This window comes from Aspergillus melleus, assembly GCF_016097325.1.
Source record: "Aspergillus melleus strain CBS 546.65 chromosome Unknown contig1, whole genome shotgun sequence".
Lineage (NCBI taxonomy): Eukaryota > Fungi > Ascomycota > Eurotiomycetes > Eurotiales > Aspergillaceae > Aspergillus > Aspergillus melleus.
Genome location: NW_025763370.1, coordinates 529151 through 553800, shown reverse-complemented (window position 1 = coordinate 553800; position 24650 = coordinate 529151). Strand labels below are relative to the sequence as shown.

The 24650-nt window shown below is 52.9% G+C and overlaps 9 protein-coding genes across 11 annotated transcripts; 6 read left to right on the top strand and 3 right to left on the bottom strand.

The window, feature by feature from the left end:
- Nucleotides 1-724: 724 nt before the first annotated feature.
- Nucleotides 725-1442, top strand: LDX57_000225 (uncharacterized protein; the record flags this gene model as incomplete). Its single annotated transcript, XM_046081874.1, has 2 exons — nucleotides 725-846; nucleotides 920-1442. 2 exons carry the CDS (start codon nucleotides 725-727, stop codon nucleotides 1440-1442), a joined length of 645 nt encoding a protein of 214 aa, XP_045937830.1.
- Nucleotides 1443-2640: 1198 nt separating this feature from the next.
- Nucleotides 2641-5964, top strand: LDX57_000224 (putative MFS transporter). The gene is made up of 2 exons (XM_046081873.1): nucleotides 2641-3966; nucleotides 4032-5964. The coding sequence occupies exons 1-2, from the start codon at nucleotides 3717-3719 to the stop codon at nucleotides 5321-5323; spliced, it is 1542 nt and encodes a 513-aa protein (XP_045937829.1). The 5' UTR covers nucleotides 2641-3716; the 3' UTR covers nucleotides 5324-5964.
- An 8-nt stretch (nucleotides 5965-5972) lies between these two features.
- LDX57_000223 (putative MFS quinate transporter) lies at nucleotides 5973-9265 on the top strand. Its single transcript, XM_046081872.1, has 4 exons — nucleotides 5973-7571; nucleotides 7647-7836; nucleotides 7887-8015; nucleotides 8083-9265. Exons 1-4 carry the CDS (start codon nucleotides 7063-7065, stop codon nucleotides 9160-9162), a joined length of 1908 nt encoding a protein of 635 aa, XP_045937828.1. The 5' UTR covers nucleotides 5973-7062; the 3' UTR covers nucleotides 9163-9265.
- A 532-nt stretch (nucleotides 9266-9797) lies between these two features.
- Nucleotides 9798-11372, top strand: isn1 (IMP 5'-nucleotidase ISN1; the record flags this gene model as incomplete). The annotated part of the gene is made up of 6 exons (XM_046081871.1): nucleotides 9798-9822; nucleotides 9883-9893; nucleotides 9951-10134; nucleotides 10201-10998; nucleotides 11069-11208; nucleotides 11280-11372. 6 exons carry the CDS (start codon nucleotides 9798-9800, stop codon nucleotides 11370-11372), a joined length of 1251 nt encoding a protein of 416 aa, XP_045937827.1.
- A 1580-nt stretch (nucleotides 11373-12952) lies between these two features.
- On the bottom strand, nucleotides 12953-15412 carry PFK1_1 (ATP-dependent 6-phosphofructokinase; the record flags this gene model as incomplete). The annotated part of the gene is made up of 3 exons (XM_046081870.1): nucleotides 12953-14107; nucleotides 14156-14617; nucleotides 14672-15412. 3 exons carry the CDS (start codon nucleotides 15410-15412, stop codon nucleotides 12953-12955), a joined length of 2358 nt encoding a protein of 785 aa, XP_045937826.1.
- A 2337-nt stretch (nucleotides 15413-17749) lies between these two features.
- On the top strand, nucleotides 17750-19090 carry LDX57_000220 (WD40 repeat domain-containing protein; the record flags this gene model as incomplete). Its single annotated transcript, XM_046081869.1, has 1 exon — nucleotides 17750-19090. One exon carries the CDS (start codon nucleotides 17750-17752, stop codon nucleotides 18995-18997), a length of 1248 nt encoding a protein of 415 aa, XP_045937825.1. The 3' UTR covers nucleotides 18998-19090.
- Nucleotides 19091-19265: 175 nt separating this feature from the next.
- On the top strand, nucleotides 19266-21714 carry SRB4. Of its 3 annotated transcripts, XM_046081866.1 has the most exons (3): nucleotides 19266-19845; nucleotides 19899-20284; nucleotides 20334-21714. In XM_046081866.1, exons 1-3 carry the CDS (start codon nucleotides 19442-19444, stop codon nucleotides 21590-21592), a joined length of 2049 nt encoding a protein of 682 aa, XP_045937822.1. In that variant the 5' UTR covers nucleotides 19266-19441; the 3' UTR covers nucleotides 21593-21714. The 3 variants fall into 3 exon arrangements, with proteins under 3 accessions (XP_045937822.1, XP_045937824.1, XP_045937823.1); XM_046081868.1 differs by having other exon boundaries at nucleotides 19899-21714; XM_046081867.1 differs by having other exon boundaries at nucleotides 19266-20284.
- A 47-nt stretch (nucleotides 21715-21761) lies between these two features.
- On the bottom strand, nucleotides 21762-22226 carry LDX57_000218 (uncharacterized protein; the record flags this gene model as incomplete). Its single annotated transcript, XM_046081865.1, has 1 exon — nucleotides 21762-22226. The coding sequence occupies one exon, from the start codon at nucleotides 22224-22226 to the stop codon at nucleotides 21762-21764; it is 465 nt and encodes a 154-aa protein (XP_045937821.1).
- A 717-nt stretch (nucleotides 22227-22943) lies between these two features.
- Nucleotides 22944-24155, bottom strand: LDX57_000217 (uncharacterized protein; the record flags this gene model as incomplete). Its single annotated transcript, XM_046081864.1, has 1 exon — nucleotides 22944-24155. The coding sequence occupies one exon, from the start codon at nucleotides 24153-24155 to the stop codon at nucleotides 22944-22946; it is 1212 nt and encodes a 403-aa protein (XP_045937820.1).
- Nucleotides 24156-24650: the final 495 nt, after the last annotated feature.

The window sequence follows — 24650 nt, the reverse complement described above, 5'->3', positions numbered from 1 at the left end:
CTCATCCCATTGCAAGAATTAATTTGCGGGGTATAGACATGAGAATCCAATCAACCACGAATGGACTTTGTCTTTCTAAGGAGGCAAATCCGTTCCTGCCGTTCATACGATACACGACTCATACTTTCTGACTCGGTGGCACAGGAACGCGGAGTACTCGCCACAGAGGGATATGGGATAGACCCTTCAAAGACTGTGGACTTCTCTATGCATCAATGCACCCCCCTCTGGATACTGCCGGGCAAGGACACTCGGTCCGTCTATGGACGTCAAAGTCCCAACGCCACCCTCGGCCCGTCCAAGCCGATTTACATCTCGGCATTCTGATCTAGACCAACTCGTGAAGAATCCGGGGTTCCTGCGTGACCGGTCGCTTTTGGATGATGGCATCGTGGTAAAGAGAGTCTGTTGAGTGGATGGAATTTTACATACCCCAGGTCTTCTGAATCAGCGAATTCGAGTCAGGCAATCTAAACCTGCAGAACATTGCAAAGGATCAGACAAGGTCCTAGGATGACCGAGGATCTGATGCCGCGGGTTTTCCGAGCAGAAAGGGCATATTCCTGTGCAGCAAACTTTCAGACGAATGGCAACTTATAAATTGTTTGCGGGAAAAAGGCTGAGGCTGATTGATTCAGCTATATAGTGACCCAAGGTGGACGACATATCTTTCTGCCTCCAGAACCCGTTCATCAAGAAGCGACAATTGACTGTCCACAAAAAGATGAACTTCCTTGTATCGGTCCTCCTAGTACTCACCATATACATCAATCACGCGCTCAGCCAAGACTCTCCAATCTCCGCTAGTAAAGTGACTCTTGACGGTGCTCTTCTCAGCAGCCAAGCGTACGCTCTCCCCATATTAATCACCACTCTCCCCACGAATCCCCACTAACTTACCCCTTTACATATCCTGCAGAGATGCTCTCAAGTCCGCCTTCCCCGACGCAACGCCATTCACCAAGCCGTTTGAAATCCCAGGCGGAAACCTGATCCAGCCGCCCTCGTCGCTGGTCGGGGCCATCATCACCGGTGTTCCGCCCTCTGTACTGGCACAATTGATTCAACCCGCAGGTCGCGAATCTATTGCGTCGGAGTTTCGTGCTGGGAATACTCCAGACTGGTATGCTGGCTTGCCGGCAGATGTGAAAGGATATGTGACGAAGATGAAGGCGCAAGTTACACAGGGGGATGTCGATTTAAGTGCTACGCCGACAAGTACTGGGGGGTTTGGGAGTGGGGGAGCGAGTGAGACGGAGGGCGACGGTGGTGATGGTAATAGTGGGGATGGGGATGGTGGTAAGACAGGGGATGAAACTGGAGCAGAAGGAGGTGCTGCTGCTACTTCGAGCTCAACGGGTGGTGTTCCTCGTCCTACTGGGGAGGTCGTGGGGAGCTTGGTGGGAGTGATGGGGGTTTTGGGGGCTGTGGCTTTGCTTTGAGGAATGTCAAGAGGGGCCCCAAGATGCTCTTTTAGTTAGTTGTTTCAATGGAAAACGTTGCAGTGGGCCTTTCGAGCAAAGCCATAGGAAGCTGTATGAATCCAGAACATGACGATATTCTGTGAACATTCACAAGTATTTTCCTGGCGATATGCCAAGGTAGGAGAGATATATCTCCACGATCCCCACAATCCTGTAGTACGCGCCAATGGACTTATCAATTTCTGCCAACACCGCAAGAAACTGGCATTCAAGTGCCTAGTCAAGCTAGTCGATGACATGGCATGCCAGGTGCTCAAATAGTATCGCGGGCAATCGCGCCCTGAGCTTACGGCACAGTATCTCAATTCGGGACCTGTACTATCATATTATCTTACTGGTCTTACCCATGCTCGACTATGCCCTGTCCTACACTCACCCCGTGGAGCTTTCGAAAAGAGCCCAACCGTTCGGGAGATTACCGTGCTTGGCCCGGAGAGTAGACCGGTCACTCGCAGTCACAGGGTTATCAATCAGAAACTGAGTCTAACGTCTGATGCCTAACTGGGCACATGCTTCTCTCAATCCGACGGGCCACCGAGACCCCTGAGTAGAACGAGACAGGCCATAGTGGGTGATTATTGTCGGCCTGGTCGTTTTTGACGCAATGGTCAACCATGGGACAGCGAAAGCTACACTCTATCGGCAGAACAAGTCCATAGCGAAATACCGAGAGCGTCATTGTACGTCGATACCGCATCCCCTTGGAATCTTTGGCCTCAGCTCCTCTGAACCGATACTTGGCCCTATGCTCGGCGCTCGCTTGGGACGGGGACAGGACTTCGCTTATCATATCCGCACAGACTTTGATGCGGGGAAGCAACCGCCAAGCTGCAGCTGCGGCGTAGAGCCAGGGGAGTCCTAGGGATTATGTTGGAGATAGAGCGAAGAGGAGCAAAAGGCAAGAGACGTACCACGGCGTAGGCTAAGATGCAGCAAGCAGGGGTAGGAATGTAACCTTGATCTAGGATTGATGATCAGCCAAAGTCCACCCGCAGGAGAGAATCATCATGTCAATCGTGAAAAATGTTTCGAAGATAACAAGTCGAGTTTGAAGGCATGGATGGGGAAGTCCCATGACTTCACGTGGCCTCCCCGCTGCGCACGTGCCGGTCGCCCCGTTGAGCCGTCGCGTCTTTTTGCCTTCGCTTTTGCCATCGCCGTCATCATCATTGGCGCGAACCAGCCGATCTGGGGATTTTGTGGAGTTATTGAATGCGGGGATATTGAGCAGCTACTCGCATCCTTGCGGTGTTTTTGTCCCTGTCATCCAGGTGAACTCGCTAGTCCGTTTTGATTCCTGTCATGCTGAACTGGCTTTTTCAAACCATCACCGGTGGTGTTATTCTCATAGTCTCCCTTTTTGTCCTCATCAATGCGGAGCCTTTTTATCAACATCATTCCATCCTCGAGAGTCTGTTCTGCCTTGATAGTCCATCGGATTCTTCGCGAACGTCGGTTTTCCCTCGTTGACGGTTCACAGGATGTCACCCGCTAACTAGCGGTTTCAATTCGGGCCTGTAGACTTTGGTGGCTGACCCTCCTTTCCAGCTTGACAAATCCCGTCCTTCGCCGTGCCAACGGACGCGTCCTTGGCGACTGGCCAAGACCAGGAAAACACTATGGATTATCTCGGGGACACAACCAGAACGAGCGTTGCTGACTGCCAAGGAACGCCGCCTAAAAAGTACTGGGTGCGCGCCTGGCCTCCCACACTGGAAATTCCTCGGTGAATGCTGAGTCGCCTGGACCTGAACCTATATCCCGTCTTCGTGATTATTTCGCCGACCAATGCGAGCTCTGCCTCGGTGACTTTTGGCTTCCCCGCGGCTTCTGGCACCTCCTACCTTACCCGTTTGTATTGGCATACAGGTTTCGAACCTGGGGTAGTCGGAGATAGGACCTTCTCCCCACAGTGTCAAGTGCCGTCCATCTTAAGCGGTAACAATTGAAGGACAGCAGGCGTCCAGCACTCGAGCATCTTCAGCGCCACTCGCCCCACGTTTCGAGATCGACCCTACCCCAGATGCGATACCTGTCTCTGTGCTCATCCGAGCTTTGCTTCCGTGCTAGCATTCGGCAAATCCGAGCAAGCTCTCCTATCCGGTCCCAAGGACCTTTATAATCCTCACAACCACGCTGTGTGGTAGTCTGCTGTGGAGACATTGTCTACCTAGGAGATAACTATCTCACCAGCTCCCCAGGTCCGACAATCTGGACACGATCAGGAGCACCATGGCATCCGACACGCCCCCTGACACGATAGTGGACGAGAAGGGTGTGTCACAACACAAAGAAGATTTTGTCGCCGAAGCTGCCCATGACGCGGCTGGGCGCGGCCAGGCGGCCACTGACCAATACGGCCGTGCGCTTGTTGAATTCGACCGCCGAGCTGAAAGTCGTCTGCGCTTAAAAATCGATTTTTATATCATACCCACGGTCGCCTTGTTGTACTTGTTCTGTTTCATCGACCGAGCCAATATCGGTACGTTGCCTGCACGTGGATTCTGACATAACTGTCGGCGAGCTGACCAATCTTCGGATGAGTAGGCAATGCGAAACTTGCCGGGTTTGAAAAGGATCTCAATCTCCAAGGAAACGATTATAATGCCGTCCTTTCTGTCTTCTATATCTCGTACATCATCTTCGAGATTCCATGCAACATCGCCTGCAAGTGGATTGGGCCAGGTTGGTTTCTTCCAGCTTCAACCTTGATATTCGGCATTTGTTCCGTCGGCACGGCCTTTGTGCACGATATTCAGAGCGCATCGGGTGTTCGCTTCGTGCTCGGTATCTTCGAGGCCGGTATGTTGCCCGGTATCGCGTACTACATGTCGCGATGGTACCGGAGAAGCGAGTTGGCCTTCCGCCTGGCGCTTTATGTCGTAATGGCCCCCCTCGCCGGTGCCTTCGGTGGTCTTTTGGCCTCGGCAATTTTGACGCTGGATCATTTCGGCGGGTTGCATGCGTGGCGGATGATTTTTGCGATCGAGGGAATTATCACGATTGGGTTGGGCGTGATTGCGTTTTTCACACTGACCGATCGCCCCGAGACCGCTCGCTGGCTCACGCAGGAAGAGAAGGACCTGGCCATTGCTCGGCTCAAGTCAGAGCGTGTGGCCACCACCGAGGTTCTGGATAAGATCGATCGGGCCAAAATGCTGCGCGGCATCTTTAGTCCCGTCACATTGGCGACATCGATGATCTTTCTTCTCAACAATATCACCGTGCAGGGATTGGCATTCTTCGCGCCCACCATCGTTCGGACCATCTATCCCGACAGCAGCGTTGTTGGTCAGCAGCTCCACACTGTCCCACCCTATGTGGTCGGGGCTTTCTTTACCGTCTTCTTCCCTTTTCTCAGCTGGCGCTTTGACAACCGGATGATCTTCTATGTTATCTCACCCCCCTTGGTTATGGCCGGATACATTATGTTCCTAGCCAGTACCGATCCCATGGTGCGATATGGAGCGACCTTCGTTATCGCCAGCGGTGCATTTGCCTTTGGATCCCTGTGCAATGCGCATGTATCTAACAACGTGGTTTCCGACACGGCGCGCTCGGCCGCGATAGGGACCAATGTGATGATGGGAAACATTGGAGGGCTTATCTCGACCTGGTCTTTTCTGCCGTTCGACGCGCCGGACTACCACATCGGCAACGGGTTGAACCTGGCAACGTCGTCCACGATCTTGATCCTGGGCGCCTGCCTGTGGGCATGGATGAAGTGGGATAACAAGAAACGGGAAAGGATGGACGTTGATCAGGCCCTAGCCGGCATGTCGCAGAAGCAGATCCAGGACCTGGACTGGCGCAATCCGGCATTCCGGTGGCGGACTTAAGCCAGGTAGTATTCCGAGCACTTTTTGCGCCTTTGGCGGCCTCTTTTTTCCTTCTTATCATTTTGATTTGTATTTTTCTTTGGTCATTTGGTCCACGCACTATGTGGTCATTTTGGACTTGTTGGGAGTCTTACTTCTTTTGGGCTACGCATGCATATCACTTTGATTGAATCCACTTGGGCTACCACACTTTTTTTGAACGTGAATACGGCTACCACCCCCTGCTTTTAACCGGGGATTACGTAGATTTGTCCGATTGGGTCGATAGAGGATTGGTAATTCTCACCTGAGATGGGGGGTTGTCTTGGACAATGGAGACCAAGGCCAGTAGGGCATAAGGCTAATCTTCCAGAGCCCCTCCACGCAGAGAATCCTCCGAGGAAAGCTGGGCCTTAACTCTGTAAGCCCGAGGCTAGGAATCGGCCTTCTGGCCGCATATTGGCCAAGCAGGTAGCGCGATGGACCAGGGGTATGGGGACAAAGATCTCGACCTCATCCTTTGCCTCTCCACTCCGGTCGCATCTGCCAATGGCAACGAAGGCATTATCCTCCTATCAACCCACCGGCTTCTTTCCTGCGGTCTCACATGCGGGCCGTCTATCCCCTCCTCCTCATCTTACGGGGTACGACGCGGGCAACGCTACTCCTAGTCGCTTCTGGGGGCCGGTGAACCGCCGGCGGAGGCCACCTCATCAGAATTTTTCCCTTGTGACTGACTGAATCCTTTGACCGAAAGGAAGGCTTGCCGACCGTGTTGACCAGGATGCTGATTGCTGAATGACAAGGCATGCCGTGAAGTTACATCCGAGAATCTGGCCTGTCGTTGAATTCCGTGCGCATACGGAGCCGAATATTGTGGTCAGAAACAGCTTCTATTCCGTTCATCTTCCCATATGCCCTGTTGATGCAGCCTGTTTGCCCAGACAGATCGGCGGTGACACACGCGATTTTACTCCCCACAACCAAGGCTTAATCGTGTCCACTAGGCACTCTCCCCTCGTGACCCCCAAAGATGCCATGGAATTTCCCCAGGTCCGCCAAGCGGCTTCCCCGGGTGGGTGCCAGAATTCCTTTCGGACGTTGACCGAAATCATCCCCAGGTCAGACTTGTGCGACCCAGATGCACGAGGTGGATGTCCACTAGGATCCCTGGCCACTACTCTGTTGTTTCTTGTCCGACCGACCGAAAACTTACCTAGCGCCTCCTTCCTGGCTCGTCATGACGATATCATCGAAATTAACGAGAATCCCCATGCGGGGTTGCCGGTTACAAAGAGCTTCCCCCAGGTGAGGTCTGGAGGAAGGACCCGTTATGTCCCGCATGGTGCCAAATGACGAGAACAACTTTTTGACTTTCTTTTGTGCGGCGCACCCGGCTGGGCCAATAAGTCAAGCGCTAATAAGCTCCCCCATGGCGAGCGTGTTTCTCTCCAGAATATGCACCCCAAGCTCTCTTGGCGACGCCGGTTCTTGGCCGTCCTCGGATCGGTTTAGGTTGTACGGGATGGAACCATGGTGGCAAGCATCAAACCATCGGGCAGGAGTTCCTATTGATAATGCCGAGGAAATAGGATTCATGTTGAGCTGAATCCCAGGGAGGGTGAGCATTCCACCCCACGCCCCAGTCCCCCGCATCGTATGTGGCCCGTGGTGCGTGTGCTCAATCTCTCTGGGCTGTGTTGGAAAGGAACTAGAAGAGAGACAGGCTTTTTGCTGCCGCTTAGCCTACTGCTGCATGCATGAGCTGCACATATTTAACTGAGGGTTACATCCTCTTGGAATTTTTTGATCTGAACTGTGTCCCTCCTCGCCGTGTCCTTGCCCTTCCTCCTCCTCTGTCCCCTCCCTCTCCTCTCACCTACTTCTCTTTCCCTTTTTCTCACCTTTCTCTTCTCTCCCTCTTGTCATTCCTCCTCTATTACTCCTACATTTGCAGTACCCATAAGAGAAGTCAGGCATTCACCGGCACCATGGCAGGTGGTCCCAAGAAACCCCTCAACGTTTTTCGCATGAAAAACTTGGGGGACCCTAAACAAGTTTACAACTGGCGGCTATGGTTTGCCGTCGTCTCCTTCGGTCTCATGGGTGCCGCTCGCGGTGTCGATGAGGGATTGATCTCAGGTGCTTTCAACTCCAAGGACTTCCAGCGGACCATTCACTTCGACTCCTACAGCGAAGTGGAGCAGACCAACATCAAGGCCAATGTGTCGGCTATGGTCCAGATTGGATCTGTCGGTGGTGCTCTTTTGTATGTTTCTCTTCGTCCACTTCTGCACTTTGATCGGTTAGCCCTGGTACTAACTCGTGTGCTTGTCTGATGCAGTGCTTTCTTGGTTTGCGATCGAATTGGCCGTATCTGGGCTACTCGTCAGCTCTGTGTTCTGTGGATTCTAGGCATGGCTATCTTCATGGGAGCCAATGGCAACCTTGGCGCGATCTATGCCGGTCGTTTCGTGGCCGGTCTCGGTGTCGGACAGACGGTGGTCGTTGGGCCTGTGTATCTTGCTGAGATCGTGAGTAGTATCCGCCGTCTGTACCAGCAACACCATACTGACTATGACAGGCGCCGGCGTCCATCCGAGGTCTTTGCACATGTATCTTCACAGGTTTCGTCTACCTGGGTATAGTGCTCGCCTACTTCACCAACTATGGTTGCCAGATCAATCTGGGAGACAACACTCACAACCGATGGGTTCGTCCCCCCCTTTCCTCCTTGCGTCCCATGCCCCTCCACCCGTCAGTCCTAATATGGCCAATAGTTGGTACCCACTAGTCTGCACATCATCTTCGCCGGTCTTATCTTCTGCCTGTCTTTCCTCCAGTACGAGTCTCCTCGTTTCCTGGTGAAGAAGAACAATTATGACAAGGCGCTGGAGAACTTGGCGCGCATCCGTCATCTTCCCCCTGATCACGAATATGTGGTGGAGGAGATCACCTCCATCCGTAACTCCCACGAGACCGAGATGGAGGCCACTCGCGGAGCCGGTCCCATTGGCGTTATCAAGGAAGCGTTCTTGGAGCCCAAGAACCTGTTCCGCTTGTATATCGCGTGCGGAGCCCAGCTCCTGTCACAGTGGTCCGGTGCCGGGTCCATCACCTTGTATGCACCCGATCTTTTTAAGATCCTGGGTATTCAGGGGGAGAACGAGTCGCTGCTGGTTACCGGTGTCTTTGGTATCGTCAAGCTGGTGTCGGCCGTCGTGTGTGCCTTGTTCCTGGTCGACGTGATCGGTCGCAAGCGGGCTCTGTTGTTGGGGATTACGCTGCAAGCCATCTCAATGATCTACATTGCCGGCTTCCTCACCAGCGCGCCGCAGATGGGCGTTGACGACAGTTTCGTGCTTCCCGAGAAGGACAAGCCTGCCAGCCGCGGCGCCATCGCCATGATGTACATCTCGGGTGTGGGCTGGGCGCTGGGTTGGAACTCGATGCAGTACCTGCTGACGGCCGAGCTGTTCCCGCTGCGCATCCGTGCCCTGGCCACCTCGCTGGCCATGACGCTGCACTTTGTCAACCAGTACGGCAATTCGCGCGCGGTGCCCAACATGCTGTTGAGCCAGGCGGACGGCGGCCTCAGCCCGTACGGCACATTCTGGTTCTTCGCGGCGGTGACGATCTTTGGCGGATTCTGGGTGTTCGTGACGGTGCCCGAAACGGCCGGTCGCAGCCTGGAGAGCATGGACCGACTGTTCGAGCTGCCGTGGTACAAGATCGGACTGTTTGGCAACCGCGACGCCGCCCAGCGCGACCTCATCGTGTCGGACAAGGTGGAGATGGTCGACGGAACGCGCGAGGAGCAGGTCGAGCGCACCGAGCGCATCGATCACTCTCGCGTGTAACTTTCCTCATGAATTGGTTTCGTTCTGTTCTGTTTCCCCGGAGGATCAGGATCCATTAGTTGATGATATGAAATGAATGACACCTACTATTGTTATCTCTGCCTGTGTTCTGTTTATTTTGGTTATCGTAGAGATTCCTCGGTCGGTCGCGCCCGACGACCGCCGATCGCCGCATTCTCCTGTCCCACAGCTCTTGACCAGTCGCTTCGCTGGTCCATCTTGAGGATTTGCCAATGCGACCGGTGGAGGTCACGATGGAGTCAGGTGAGATCCTCTCTTCATATTTGGGCTGGTTGAGATTCACATATAATAATAGCTCTCTTAAAGAAGTAACCTGGGGCATGCACCAGTACTCATTCCGGTGATCACCAGGTCTACTAGTCTATTTAACTAGTCCCCAGCTGCAGGTCCTCAGCAATAGTTGCTACTGTGAGTCTGTGACTGCTGTCTGTCTTATCGGTCTTGGCGTCTTTTGCGGGGAATTTCTCTCCTTCTCCAACTCTCCGTCTGCTCTCTCCGGCGTATATCACCGCTCCTTTCTCTCTTCTATTCTTCCCTCTCTTCCTCTCACTTTTTTTTTATTCTTTTCTCTCTGATCTATCAAATTTGAATTTCTCTCCAATTCTTTATATACAATGACTACCAGGTATCGCGTTGAGTGTAAGTCTCCCTTGCTGTTCACCTCCTGTGGATCCAGATTACTCACCGAGATGTGTGCAGATGCGCTGAAGGTAGGATTCAATTCAGAGACGTCCCCGACCGATAGTTGACCCGCTGCGCCGTCGCAGTCCCATCGCCGCGACCAACTGATCGAATGGATCAAAGGTCTTCTCGCCGTCCCCTTCGTCCTACACTCCCAGCCTACCGTTATCTACCAGGAAGATAGCGAGAATCTGGTCGCCGTCGCTGCTGATACTCACCAACGCTATGCCGAGATCTTTCGCGACGTGGAGAGTCTGATTCGCGATCATAGTACGCCCCTTCCAGCGTGGAACTGACTGCGGGGAAGACCGACAGAACTGACACCTCTCTGTATAGTTGACCACGAAGCCAAAGACCTCCCCGGCAAATCCAAACTGAAACTCCTCGTTCCCACCGTCGGCTCCTTCTTCACGCCCCTACACCTCGAAGATGCATTCAAATACCAGGACCGCCTGCGGTCAATCAGCCGTCGCCGCTTCGTTGCCCCCTCCTTCAACGACATCCGCCTGATCCTAAACTCCGCACAACTCCTCGGCCTTGTCCGCAGCTCACACGTCGATCTCGTCACCTTTGACGGAGACGTCACCCTCTACGACGACGGCGCCTGCCTCACATCCGACAACCCCTCCATCCCGCGCCTCCTGCGCCTCCTCCGCCAGGGCCGCAAAGTCGGCATTGTCACCGCGGCCGGATACACCGAGGCGGAAAAATACTACGCGCGCCTGAAGGGCCTCCTGGACGCTGTGCACGACAAGGCGAGCAACCTCACCCCCGACCAGCGCGCCGGGCTGGTCGTCATGGGAGGCGAGAGTAACTTCTTGTTCCGCTACGACGCCGCCTCGCCGCATCGCTTGTCCTACGTGCCCCGCGACCAGTGGCTTCTTCCCGAGATGACCACCTGGCAGGACTCGGACATCACGGCGCTCTTGGACCTGGCGGAGTCATCGCTGCGCGCGTGTGTTAGCAATCTGGGCCTCCCGGTGACGGTGCTGAGGAAGGATCGCGCGGTCGGCGTGAGCCCGGTGAACGGGACGAGGGTCAATCGCGAGCAGCTGGAGGAGACGGTTCTGGTGGTGCAGAATACGATTGAGCGGTCGGCAGTTGGTGGCCGGTTGCCGTTTTGTGCTTTTAATGGTGAGTTTCCGCTTCTATTCTTTCCTGTATCATCCATGTCCTTGCCATTGACGCAGACCGAATGCACTAGGTGGAAATGACGTCTTTGTCGACATCGGTGATAAATCCTGGGGTGTGCGCGCCTGCCAGCAGTACTTTGGTGGCATTGAACGAACCCGCACGTTGCATGTCGGCGACCAGTTCTTGTCTGCGGGCGCGAATGATTTCAAGGTACGAGTCTTCATCTTCTCTTTGGTTTGTGATTTGTCGTTGTTAGAGTGATATTGATTAAGTGCATGCAGGCTCGCCTGGCGTCTACGACGGCTTGGATCGCCGGTCCCGCCGAGACAGTACAGCTTTTGGATGAGTTGAATCTGGTAGAGGAGACTCACTAAATTTATACTAATTGAGAACTGAGGGACTGGATGGGCTGTTTGGATCCAATGGGATGTTGTACGGGTTATAATTCTCTTGAGACTGATTGCATTATATTTACGATTATGTCCGGTTTCAGGGTGGTCAAGCAATGTTATTCACAAGCTGTGGGGTTTCGACTTGATTTCGTATCTGTCTGCTGGGAATTCATGGCATCGTGTTGCCCATCTCGCATACTATCTTCTTTATCTTTTCTTTTTCGGTATCTGGTTCAAACTGGCGAGTTGGTCGTACCTATTGATTATTATTGTTAGCATGCTATGTTATTCAGTTACTATCCGAGATTGCATTATGCTTCTGCTTCTGATATCCGTGTCGAATGGAGTAGGCGAGCCATCTCTACTTGTAGAGTGCACTTTATCAGTGCTCTGATGCAAGAATCCAAGATCTTCCAGGCACTGGGCTACCAGATCTCGACTATGCCTTCCTCATCCCACCATTTCTCGCCTTACATTGACGATCAACCAAACTATCGAACTCATACTGTAACACCCAGACCAATGTCTACTGGCTGCGCTTCACTTAGCACCAAAGCCAAGCTCTTGGTGTTGCAGTGGACTCACTGCTACCGATGGAGGAGCATATCTAGTGCCCGGCACCTGCGCTTCACCAGCCTTCTCGGACAGGCTTCTCCTCAGGGTTCTGTTGTATATCGTTCGCGAGCTTTCACGGCGTCGGGCACACTCTGGCGGGTTAATCATGAACCCCTCAAACCCGTCTTATCTGTCCATCAGCGTGTTTTGCGGTGCTCAGGCATATGCGACATTTCTGAACACAATCCAAGTCAGTCAAATGATACTCAAGCCACACCAACCAAAATAACGTACCATAGTCCACATGCACAAACCCCCTTCACCGTCTCCAGCTTATCCTGCAACTCCTGCGACGCATCATGGACCTCCCGAAGGCTTGAGCTCCGGCGCCATAACAATATCCACCTCGACGAACAAAGTCCTCGCCCCAGTGATACGCATGCACCGTATCCACCTTCAAGATCGAGGATCGTTCGAGATTACTTCAGGCTAGGCTTCTCCATTGAAAGCAAGCGTGGAGTATAGTATAGCCTGTTTACGGTCCATATCACGATGCGCCAAGCAGGGGGCTCATCGGGTGAAGTATAAGTCTTGGGCTCGTAGCGTCCGTGGCGAGCGGGAAAGGCCTGCCTGTATGGTCCACGCCTTGCTGGATTGTCCGCAGACAGGGAGAATCAAGATGAGTGAAGGGCGTAATACGCATCGCAGTCGATATCCTGTCCTCGCTGATCATGCACGAACCGCTTCAGCGTCTCTCGGTGATTCAACACCGCTGTCCAGAGCTTCAATGTCCCCGCAGATCGACTTGTTGCGAGGAACAATTCCTCCAGACCTGAGAAAGCCTCTAGGAAAACTCTACTGTCAAGATAGTGAAGGGGGAAATGTAATAATTTAGAAGAGAAGAGGATCTTTTCTTTTCATGTCTTCATATCTTCATGCATGTCTTAATCTGAACATAAAAAAAGGAAAGGAACGCCAAATACACCAAATCTCAGCGAGATTCCCTTTTAAACCTGCTCATAACACCCCCAGTTGGTCTGGCGACCCTCGCGCCAGCCTGACCGACCAGACAGAATGTTGACGGTATCTTGCAGCTGGAGCCAGAATTCTGCCTTCGGGCGACGGCGCGCCCAGTCGGTCTCCTTCGCCTCGAGACCGTTCTCTCCGCCCATGGGCGAGAAAAGGACCTGTGAGCCCTTGATACCGATAACGGAGGCGGAGAGATCGTCGGCCGCGATCTCGTCGGGGGTCTTGCCGGCGTAGCTCTCCAGATGCAGCATACAACGGATGGCCATACGCAGGGCACGAATACGGTCCATGGGCGAAGGCTTGCCACCCTGCTGGAAGTGACCGGGAACGGCGGCACGGGATTCGAAGCGGCCTTTGGCTTCCTCCTTGATCATGTCGGCGACGAACTGCGTGGTGTAGGTGTTGGAAGCGGACTCGTTACGCAGGATGATCTTTCCGGCTCGGTTGGCGCCCTTGTCGTTGGCAAAGTTGTCGCGCAGGAAGTCAATGTCGCGGGACAGCATCTTGATATCAATTCCCTCTTCGGGGATGTAGACGGCGGAGGCTCCCACCGCGAGACCGGCCGTGGTGGCGATGTAACCCGACTTACCACCCTGGGTTTCGATGACGAACACACGGCGACGAGAGGAAGAGGCGGATTGGCGGATGGCGTCGCAGAAGTCGATCAGCGTGTTCAGACAGGTGTCGCTACCCAGCGAGTACTCGGTTCCGGGCACGTTGTTGGAGATGGTGGCGGGCAACACGGTCATGGGGATCTTGAACTCGGGGTATTTCTCGCGAGCCTGGCGCAGTTGGCTGACAGCGGTGAAAGCCTCGAAACCACCGATGACGAACAGAGCGTCGAACTTGTGCTCCTTGAAGCACTTGGCCGTGGTCTCAAAGTCCTCGGAAGGCAGGCTTCGGTTCGTTCCAATGTCGGAACCTCCCTCGTTGACCCAGGCGTCTGTCTCCTGCCACTTGACCTCGCGCACGGAGCTGATCTTGTCGTCGTGGTGGCGACACAATCCGGGGAACCCGTTGTGAATGGCAAGGGGCGTGTGGCCGCGAGTGAGACAGTATCCCACGGCAGCCCGCGTGGCGGGGTTCATACCACCAGCGGGGGCACCGACGTGGATGATGGCAATGCGCATGCGCTAGATTGATTAGCATATAAACGAACTCATGGAAGGACACAAACAAACCTTGTTCTCGGGAAGCGTCATCTTGGGGTGGTCAGGGGTGGCAGTGTTGCGATAGGCAAAGTGGTACTCCTTGAATTCCGCGTCACGAAGGGCCATTGCCTCATCGAACTCCTGGTTCTCAATATGCGATGTGACCTTTTTCGTTTCGGAAACTGCGTCCATCAACGGAGTGCGCAGAATCTTGTTTTCGCGGATCGTGATAACAGGGGAGGGGGTAGTGGGCTCCATGTCGAGAACGGCCCGAACGGCCTCCACACCCTGCAGGGTCGACAGCCAGCGGTCGTAGGCACAGGCCGCTCCTCCACGCTGCGTGTGACCGAGGACGGTCACTCGGGTATCCAGGTTCAAACGCTTGGTGAGGATATCTTTGACGGTGGTGCTGGAGATCTTGTTGAGCTGACGGTCGTGGGCTCCTTCGGCCACGATGACGATGGTCCGGCGGTTTCCTCGCTCGGTACGGTTCTACCGAAACCATCGTCAGCATCTAGTTTCAATCCACGAAGTTGGTCAGCATACCTTGGTAATGATCGAGCACATGTCATCCTCCCAGCCGTCGCGGGGTGGCGTCTCCGGCACGAAGAGCCAGTCGGCGCCGGTACTGATGGCAGCCATCAAGGCCAACCAACCGCAGTGGCGGCCCATGACCTCGATCACGAAGCCACGCTGGTGGGAAAACGCAGTGTCGAAAACATCGTCGACGGCATCACAGATACGAGTGAGCGAGGAGTAGCAGCCGATGGTGGCGTCGGTGCCGGACATGTCGTTATCAATGGAGCCCACCAGACCAACGATGTTCAAACGCTGGTAGGGCTCGATCTGCTGCTTGGTCAATTGACCGGTCTTGACCAGCTCCTCCAGCAAACCGGGCCATTCCGAACGGAAGACATCGGCACCGGTCAAACTGCCGTCACCACCACAGACCACCAGGGCGTCAATGCCACGTAGGACGAGGTTCTTGGCGGCCTGCAACCGACCGGCACGTTCGCGGAAGGCCAGGCAGCGAGCGGAGCCGATCAAAGTACCTCCGCGCGAGAGCCAACCACGGACATCTTCCCAATGAAGCTGGCGGATCATGTCGCCGCCCTCCACGAGACCTTCGTATCCTTCGTAGACGGCGTAGGCCTCGCAGTTGGAGTGGATGGCCATGCGGACGACGGCGCGGACGGCGCCGTTCATACCGGGAGCATCGCCACCGGAGGTCAGGACACCGATGCGGCGGCGCTTGGGGGGTTCAACGGGGGCGTGCGTGGTTGCCATCCTGAAGGACTACCGATCAACGGTAGGAAATGAGTGACGGGGGACGAGAGGAGAGGAGAGTGCGGGATGGTGGGGAAATTGGAAATCAAAGACTGGAGACTGATCAGTTAATAAAGGTCCCGTACGATCAGTCGGTGAGGTCGAGGAGGGGAAGTGAGTTGTAAGAGAGTAGCGAGTTGGGATAGCAGGCAGAGAGTAGTGGGGGGGAAAGGCGGTTCCGGTGAGAGAAAGCGGGAGGAGTGGGCAGTACGTCACTAACGGCAGCTCTACTGTACCTCTGGAGTCTGGAGATGGATGAATAGGGAGGAATTGGTGGTTGACGTGCAATTGAATGGATGAAGCACTCAGATATAGGAAGTATAGACCACTGTCTGCCAGGATCTGCTCTGGGCAACAAAAACCAGACAAAGACGAGGAAATGAAGTCAGCGACGCCTCAGGCCTGATGTCACGGGGCTGCCTGATGGGGTTTAGGGCGGGCAGCTAGGGCAGGGCTTGTGGCTGCACGTGCTCGAGCTCTGGCGGGGTCGATGATGTCATCGGTCAGCACTCCTCCGGTCATGATATCAGCTTCTCGACCCTCGTGGGATGGATGCGCGGCTCTGACTTGCGATCTGGGAGGAACCCGGAGAAACCGGTTCATGGTGGTCTCGACTCGTCTGTTGGATTGCTCTGTTCGCTGCATCTACTCCGTCTATTGACGGACGACGCTACGGATATCTATGCTCCGGACCCCTGCACCGCAGATCCACCGACGAACTGTTACGGTCGTGTCAGGTTATGGCACCAACACTTTGAGACAAGCCGACCATCTATCAGCTAATTCATCGGTAGTCATGTATGAAGTTATAGGAAATTTCTTCTTCCACGCTGCCTGATCTTAGAAATAGGTCATAGAAAAGGAGAATACAGGGATGGATTGACCACAGAGGATCGATTAGAATTGATACTGCCAACGTGCATACTGCATACTACACGGCATACTACCAAGAATAAGAATGCTGAAGACGCTAACCCAATGGGGCAGGACTATAGCTCCGACGCAGGAAAAGTCTCAGCATAGTTAGAAGTATGTCTAGTATGATAGCAAAAGCGTCAAGTGACTGTGTAGGATCTACTCTACACGTGAGAAAGACTATCCTGTTTGAATAACCCGCACACTCTTTCCTATATCATCCCGGTAATGCGACCGATGATTCATGACATTCCTCATAGGACTGGCTGACATCCTTTGTTTTCTCCCCATAAATATGATCGTCACTGCTCCTTAAAAAGTCATCTTGTGAATGATATCTAGAGTGTATATGCAAGAGCTAGATTAGTCTACCCCCATACTCGATTTATTGACGTCACTCCCTATGTTAACGATGCATGGACTTAGCATTTCTGCGCATGTAGCGGTAATAGACTGTTCGACGTCCTTTACCCATTAACTTGAGTTCTGTATTCGCAATGGAATAACTATCCCAGGCCCATTGGAGGGGTCTCGGAAGGGCCAATGAAACGATATTGTATTAATGGGGTTGAAGAACCCCCCCCCCCCCCCCCCCCCTATCACATGGCGTTGAGTTGAGCGAGGAGAAAGAGATTTGCTTTAAGTACTGAACCCACCCCCCCTGTAGAAGAAAGCGCAGGCTATCAATACTCCATATCATTCCCATGCTCTTGGCTGTTCTTCTCATACCCCATATCTAGTACCAGTATTCGTCCTGCTCTAATGGCCACAGATCCTCATTGTGTCTACAAATTCTCTGGCCATGACGCCCCGGTCATTGTTTCCTCTGACGGCAAACTGGTGGCATCCGCGTCCTCCCAGTCCATTGATATCTGGAATCCTGGAAAGGAGAAAATTCTCTGCTCCTTCAATCATGATTACTTAGTCCATTCCGTTGCTTTTTCGCCTGATGGCACATTGGTAGCCTCGGGGTCAGGTGACACTACGGTCCGAATCTGGAGTATTAAAGAGAGTGATAGCCCTCTTTTTTCCCACCAATGTCACCAAAGCTATGTCTCCGCAGTTGCCTTCTCCCCTGACGGTAACCTGGTAGCGTCTAGCTCGCCAGACGGGACGATAGTGATCTGGGATTTTAGAGGTACTGGGGCCCCTCGCATACTTCGAGATCCCGATGGAAATATGCCTACATCCGTTGCCTTCTCAAGAGGCAGCGATCTGGTGGTATCTGGGTCCATCGAAGGCCCAGTCCGGGTTTGGACTGTCAATGGTAGCATCGACCCACTTCATACACTCACAGAGCATAATCAGACGGTTGGCTCTGTTGCCTTTGGGCCGAATGATATAGTGGCATCTTGCTCCATTGATCATATGATCTACACCAGGATGCCTGACGGTAGTAATCTCACAAAATACGAAGATACTACTCCGGGTGTCTCGGTTGCCTTCTCACCGAGTGGACTACTGGCATCTGGAGGACAGGACTTCTGGGTCAAGATCTGGAACCCTAAGGGCGGTGATGCACCACTCAAATTCCAAGCGCATACTGACTCTATAACCTCAATTGCTTTCTTGTCTAATGACGTGTTGTTGTCGGGCTCCGAGGATGCTACCGGGAAGATCTGGAAAATAGGAGATGCCGGGGATCTAGCCTATGCACCAATCTATGCTGGCGGGCCATCACCATTCTATTCAGTCGCTTTCTCGGCTAGTGGCACGCTCGTGGCAGCAGGTGATGGGGCCGGTGCCAAGGTCTGGAACACTGAAGGAGATGGCGAATATCCGACACACGTCTATGAGCATGGCTTTATTGTCATGTCAGTCGCGTTCTCACCCAAGGGACTTCTCGCAACTGGTGGGATGGACGGTATAATCAAGGTCTGGGACACTGGATCAGACAGGAAGCAACCCGTCCGCACATATACGCGTGACACTCGGCGGGATTACACGGATGCCGTGAATGAAGTGGCTTTTTCCCATGATGGCTCACTTTTGGCATCCATCGGCTTTGGCAGTGCAATAGTCCTGATCTGGGAGATCGGAAAGGACACCGACAAGCCACGTTACACTTATACCCACTGTACAGCCAACGTTCAAACCAGCTCAGTCGCATTCTCAGCTGATGGAGAGTTTGTGGCATCAGGCGCAGAAGACAAATTGATCAAGATCTGGAAGATAGGACAAGACAACAAGATGCCACAGTATACACATAGCTACGGAAATCCTGTGTATTCCGTTATCTTCCCAGGCCAAACCGAACTGGTAGCCGCAGGAGGAGCAGATGGAAGCCTTCGAGTCTGGAGGGTCGAAGAAGATACCGATCCTCTATACGAACACATGCACCATCCGCAGAGTGAGCGTGGGAATTGGATTACGGTTGCCTCGTCAGATGATGGCACTTTTTTGGCATCAGCAGCGTACATTGATGGGAGTGTTAAAATTTGGAAGACAGAAGAGACTGGTAACGACCCACTCCGCAGATATGATCCTGACGATAGGGATTCTATTCAATCGGTTGCCTTTTGCGGTAATGGTGGCTATGGGAGTTATATAGCGGCAGGTACCTATAATGGCGCAGTCAGAGTCTGGAAGATTGTTGAACCGCTCAGCTCTGGAGACATAGCTGCCAATTAGGCATAATAGCGGTAGTTCCCTGGTGATTTTGTGAAATATGGCTGAGGCACTCACCTACCTAGACAGGTTGATTAAATTTGATAAGGGCTTATAGGTCGGCGTGGGTAGAAGATTCTCTACATAGGCCGAAGCCCCAGAGGTTAGCGTGTCTTGGTTAGGGATGTTTTCCTACTTGTACAAAATCGTGCACTTTCCAAGAAGTTTAAGCCTTCTATACAATGAAAATTGGGTGTTTTTCTTATACAAGTGTATTAATCTATACTAGAAAGCCTGTTACTATTCCAAATACTTGATACGGAATATGCATTGAAATCTTGCTTAATAGTAAATGCTCCGGCACTATTCTTCACATTCGTCAATACAAAAAAGACCAACCTTCTAGAATGCTATACAAAAGAAAAGAAAAGAAAATATAAAAAGACAACACCCCTAGCGTAGGCATAAATGCCAAGAGATCTGGTTGCCCACGTCGAACCGATGAGTCAGCAGACATCACGTGCCATCACCACCCATCGATTACTGCGGAAGGTATTGCGCTCTCTTTCATTCTCCTCTTCATCCCCATTGATAGTCACAATGGCTGAATCGTTCAATCTCCCCCTTCGCCCGGTGGTTGAGAAGCGCGACCGCCCCGATTCCCTCCCCGTTGAGATCGCCCAGATCAACACCCAATGGGGTTCCTTCCGTGATGTCAGCGAGAGCGCGCTGCGCGAGAAGATCGAAGCCGAGAAGGATAAAGACCCCTGGTCCGACGAAGATGATAGCGACAAGACGGCGACCGACCTTGATACCGCCGAGCGGGTGGATCAGTTGTATAAGCGACGCGCGGATATTACTCAGTTTGCTCTGTAGGATTGCCTCGGTGGTTCTTTCGTCAAGACATACTGACGCCGGGATACAGCCAAGCTCACATGGAAACCATGTTCGCTCTCGACTTCGTCTCTCTCCTCCTCTCGAAACATACGCCTCGCCAGTCCGAAACGTCCATGTCCGCTTACCTGAAACAAGTTGCGCCGCTGGGATCGCTGAACGGTGAAATCGTGGAACCTCCGCCCAAACCCGACTCGGTGCTGAGGGATACAAAGACGGTGTCGCGTGGGTGGCGGATGCAGAATTTCAACTCTGCGGCCAACAAACTGCTCGATTGCGCTTCGCGGCTGGACTCTGAAGTCACTTCGGAAACGAAATACTGGAATGAAGTCCTGGCGGTGAAAGCGAAGGGGTGGAAGGTGTGCCGATTGCCCCGGGAGCGACAGGCTCTGGGTGTGCAATATGGGTTCATGGAATGTGAGTGCGCATATGTCCTGTTTCCTTTCTGCTCTAACGTCCTGTGCAGCTACGCCAATATTTCGCGACCGCGCGCTGGCAGCCCTACGTCGTTTAGACGACGGAAGCTTAATCCTGGACAAAGGCCTGGTGCCGACCAAGGCGAAAGCGGTGCGGGTACGCGTGAGAAACCATGGTCAATTGACAGGATGCTCGACACTGCCCAAGCCGGCATCGAATGCGGAGACAATTGAGGGCCGAATTCTCCAGGCGCGAGACACGCTCTATGAGGAGGAATTGTTCCATGAGTTGTTCCGAGAGGCTCGGATTTTGGGTGGCCAGGGCGTCACCACGCGACGCAACCTGATTCAAATCCCCGTCTCGGAAGACCAGGAGATCTTACTGGACCTCGTTGATACCGACCAGGATCCGCTTCCTGACGAGGAGCAGATTTCTTCAACCGAACATAACGTGCTTGCCGATGCGCTGGGCCATTCTACTAGAATCCTTCTCTCGTACTCTCACCGACAAAACCTACGCCGCAGGACGCAGCTCCCACCACCGCTGACCCCCAAGCGCCGACACACGCCAGAATACAGCCTCCTGCGCCCGATCATGGCCTACCTTCAGCACAACTCCCACGTCCGATGGCTGGAATCACACATGAATGACGTGCATCACATTCTGAAGTCCGCTGGTCTCGGCAGTGAATTCACAGCGACACCCTTCTCCTCGGTCGGCCGTCTGTCTCCGGATGGCTCTATCCCCAAGGTAGAATCTTTGGTCCACACGTTCCTGATGCCATTTGAATCGACATTCACAGGGAAACTGGTTACGGCGCAGAGCACATTCAAAGTGCGCATCCGCACCAACGTGGTCTCTCCGCCCCTCGGCACGCACTACGAGATTTCGGTGAACCTGCCACAGTTCCCCGAGGTCCAGCCTCCGAGTCGCATCAACATCCGGGACGAGGCCGCGCGCGTGCTGACCCATTTTACCATGCTGGACCTCCTCTCCGCTATTTCGCAAAATTCATCGGCCTCCGAGGTACAGCAGACTGCCAACTCATCCGAGCTTCTGGTCTGGGAGGTTGCCAATCCGCACCACGGCGAGCTGTTGGCCCGGTCGGAGGCAGGACAAGGTCGGAAGATGAAAGTGAGCCTGTCTCGGAAGGAATTGGAAGCCGACACATACTCCATCCACCACAATCAGGGTTTTGCACGGATTGGGGGTAATTCCCCGACGTTACGGTCGCAGACCTGGAGCGCTGAACCCGCGTCTGAGCGGCCCAGTTTAATGGAGTTTGTTGCGGAAGCATCGAAGCTGTAGCGGTTTTTGCCTTCCCAGTCCGTCTGTCTATTAGTTAAGATACCCTTATCATGTTCATAATCAGCTACGTCTTTGTCCATGTTTCCGATATGCCATTACATTGATGGCCGACATATTATGAACTCCACCTCCTTATCTAACTAATGTAAACCCTCGGAAATAACCCCCCTCACCACGGAACCTCCTTCCCATCATACTGATTCACCCCCGGATTCTCCTCCCATCCAGGAACCCTGATATTCAAAAATTTCCCATTCATTTCCCTCGTCGCCGAATCGATGATCTGCATCGTCGCCTCGGCCCCGGTTGCGGGTGGTAGATCAGCAAAGTCAGCGCCTCCCAGGTCGGTTCGGAGCCACTGTCGCTCCACCTCCCCCAACGCATCCCTCACGCTAGCCTGACTCGCAGCATCTAGCTTCACAAACGCCACGCGGCCTTTCTCACGCTCGATCAGCTCCTGTAACTGTGTGCTTATAGTCTGTCGCGAGGTCGCGAAGATAGTTCCTACTTCCGAGGCAGGGCGCGAAGCGAGGTGGTTGACGATGTTGAAGCCCAGGCCTCGAGAGGAGCCGGTGACGAGGTATGTAGCCATTTTGGAGAGAGAGGGTGCGGGTTTGACGAAGGGAGGAGGCATTTTGTGTTTATTTGTAGGTCGTGGGTGAGGGATTTGTTACTTATTGTATAGCTGGAGGTGACGGAGTTAGCGGGGATAAATGGAGGGTTGGTAGTTCGGGGCGGGAGGGGTAATCTAAGGATCTCCGGTGGGATATTGGAGACGTGTGTTGGATACTAGTGAGATACGGGGGAGATGCGCGAAAGATTATAAAGATGGAGGTGAAGTCGTGCGATTTAAGGTGGTGGTTGAGGTGAGGTGATTGACAGGCGCTGTTTATGCTATGATGTCATACACCGATGAACGGCATTCCAAACATCAGAGTAGCAGAAAGGATGTTATCTATAGCAGGAGCAGAACTTAGCCTGTACATTTCAGTGCAGTGGTCTAGTAATCTGAGGAATTGGACAACTTTGTCAATCTGAATTTCTAGCTGAACCTGGCATAGGGTGATCCTTTTTAATGCAGTGGTAAAATCCCACATCAGTTTGTGGTTCTAAAACGTGACTACCAGCAATTCGTTTCCATATACAAAGGACTAGAGAAAAGCTCTGTACTAGCAATAAGAGGCATATAGCTCTGTCGATTCTCTATGAATAATATAATGGGATTAAGAGTCAAATCCGCTCGAAGGTCTATATGTTCAAGACCATTGGCATGATGAGCATGATAATCCTGAGGACAGGATATGTTTCAGCTTCTATTGCACATTCTATGATGGTAACTCATTTTAACCTATTACCTATAACTGAGAGACCTTCGTCTATCCAGAGGTCTAAAAAGCGGCTTTCCTACCAAGGCCAGCCACCTCGCGATGGTATCACGAATAGAATGCGGGTAATAATCACCGCGACCGTTATTCGGAAGCAAGCCGACGGAGTCCAAGCGCCGGTTATTCCAGATTACGACGCCGACGCGTCGAAATGGTTGGAATTGTCGCATGTCTAGGTAGGCCGATGGGCTTTCTTGTCGCAATATGCTCTCCGAAGTATAGTAGCACACCATCAATGCCGCGGTTGAGGAAGAAACGCGCTGTGCTGGCGCTCTGACCCAAATCTTTTCCAACTTGCATTCGTTGTCTGGGGCGGGAGATGGGCTCCAGATGGGAGATTTCTCAGATCTGGGGGGCAGTGCCATCGATGCAAAGAATGGGACTGATTTGCTTGTGAGGGCCCAGGCTGCTTCGACGGGTTCCTTGTCACTCTCTCTTTCGTCCTTCACGGTGTCTTCCTCGCTGGACTCGGAGCTCGAGCCGCCGTATGATGGAGAAAGCCCCAGGTCTGCGAGAACAGCAGCTACTGTCAAGGTCTGCTCTGACGCGGCATCCGAGCGCCACCCGTAAGAAGTAACATAGATGTTGTCGAGTCTGTTGACAAGCTCTTTCGACCATTTCCAGCGGTCGATTGCAGTGCTGCGGAAGATAGAGTACAGCTGTAAGTGCCATAGAGCCCAATGTACGCGGTACTCTTCAATCCAAACAATCGGTTCAGCTGCAGGTTGTGTTTCCCCGGGGAAAGACGAACGTTCTACCGCGGAGACGAAGTTTCGTTGCATGACATGGAGGGAAGTACATGCTAGGCGCTGGATGTTCGCTGCGATATGGATCAACTGGAGCATCTCAGGGACGGTGGTCTGCTCGGGTAGTGGATCATGATGGCTATCAATTTTGTCAGGAGGAGGAGGGCATAAGCGCTTATAGCTCTCGAGGTCTGCGCAGTGATTGGTAGAACTTTTGATAAGTACAACATCCCGGAGTAGGTGCAGTATCTCTGGCAGTGAAGTGATGGAGCATGATCGTATGAGACTCAAGGTGATTTTGCGCGGTTGCTCTTGGAAGACCAAGTTGACCCATGGCGACACGGAGAGGAGGCTGTTGATTCCCACAAAGTCGTTGTCGTAGGAGAGAATCTGCAGCATAATCTCGCAAGGAAACTTCTCGAAGGGATCCATGATGGAGACCGGACGGAAGATAGGCTGGTTATTTCTAAGCAAAGACACGAGGTATCTTGTAGATCGGGTTATCGCTCTATATGAATCCAACCACAATGGTCGCACCTCAATTAGCAGTAGTTACTGTTGAGATGTATACTATGTGTGTGCGTGTTTATTTCTAGAGGTGGATTGGGGATTCTTATATAGACCCCTGTGAGCCTACCTACTGGGGGCCTCCGCTAAGATATTAAAGAGTCTTATAGAGGTGGTTGAACAACCTCTTAGCAATGTAGCAACCCTTGCGGCAAGTCCTGAAACAAAGAGCCTTCTCTAAATAGATAACAAACACTATACGCAATCTTTTCGAAACAAATCAATCGCCTACGAAAATTTGAACAATTCGCAGAAAGTCATATAAAAGTAATCAAAAGAATTTAGAGTGCGGGTTTCCAACAACTCAAGTATCGTTTCCGAATACTAGAAAATAGCAGTACAAGCTTCTAAGAAAGAGGC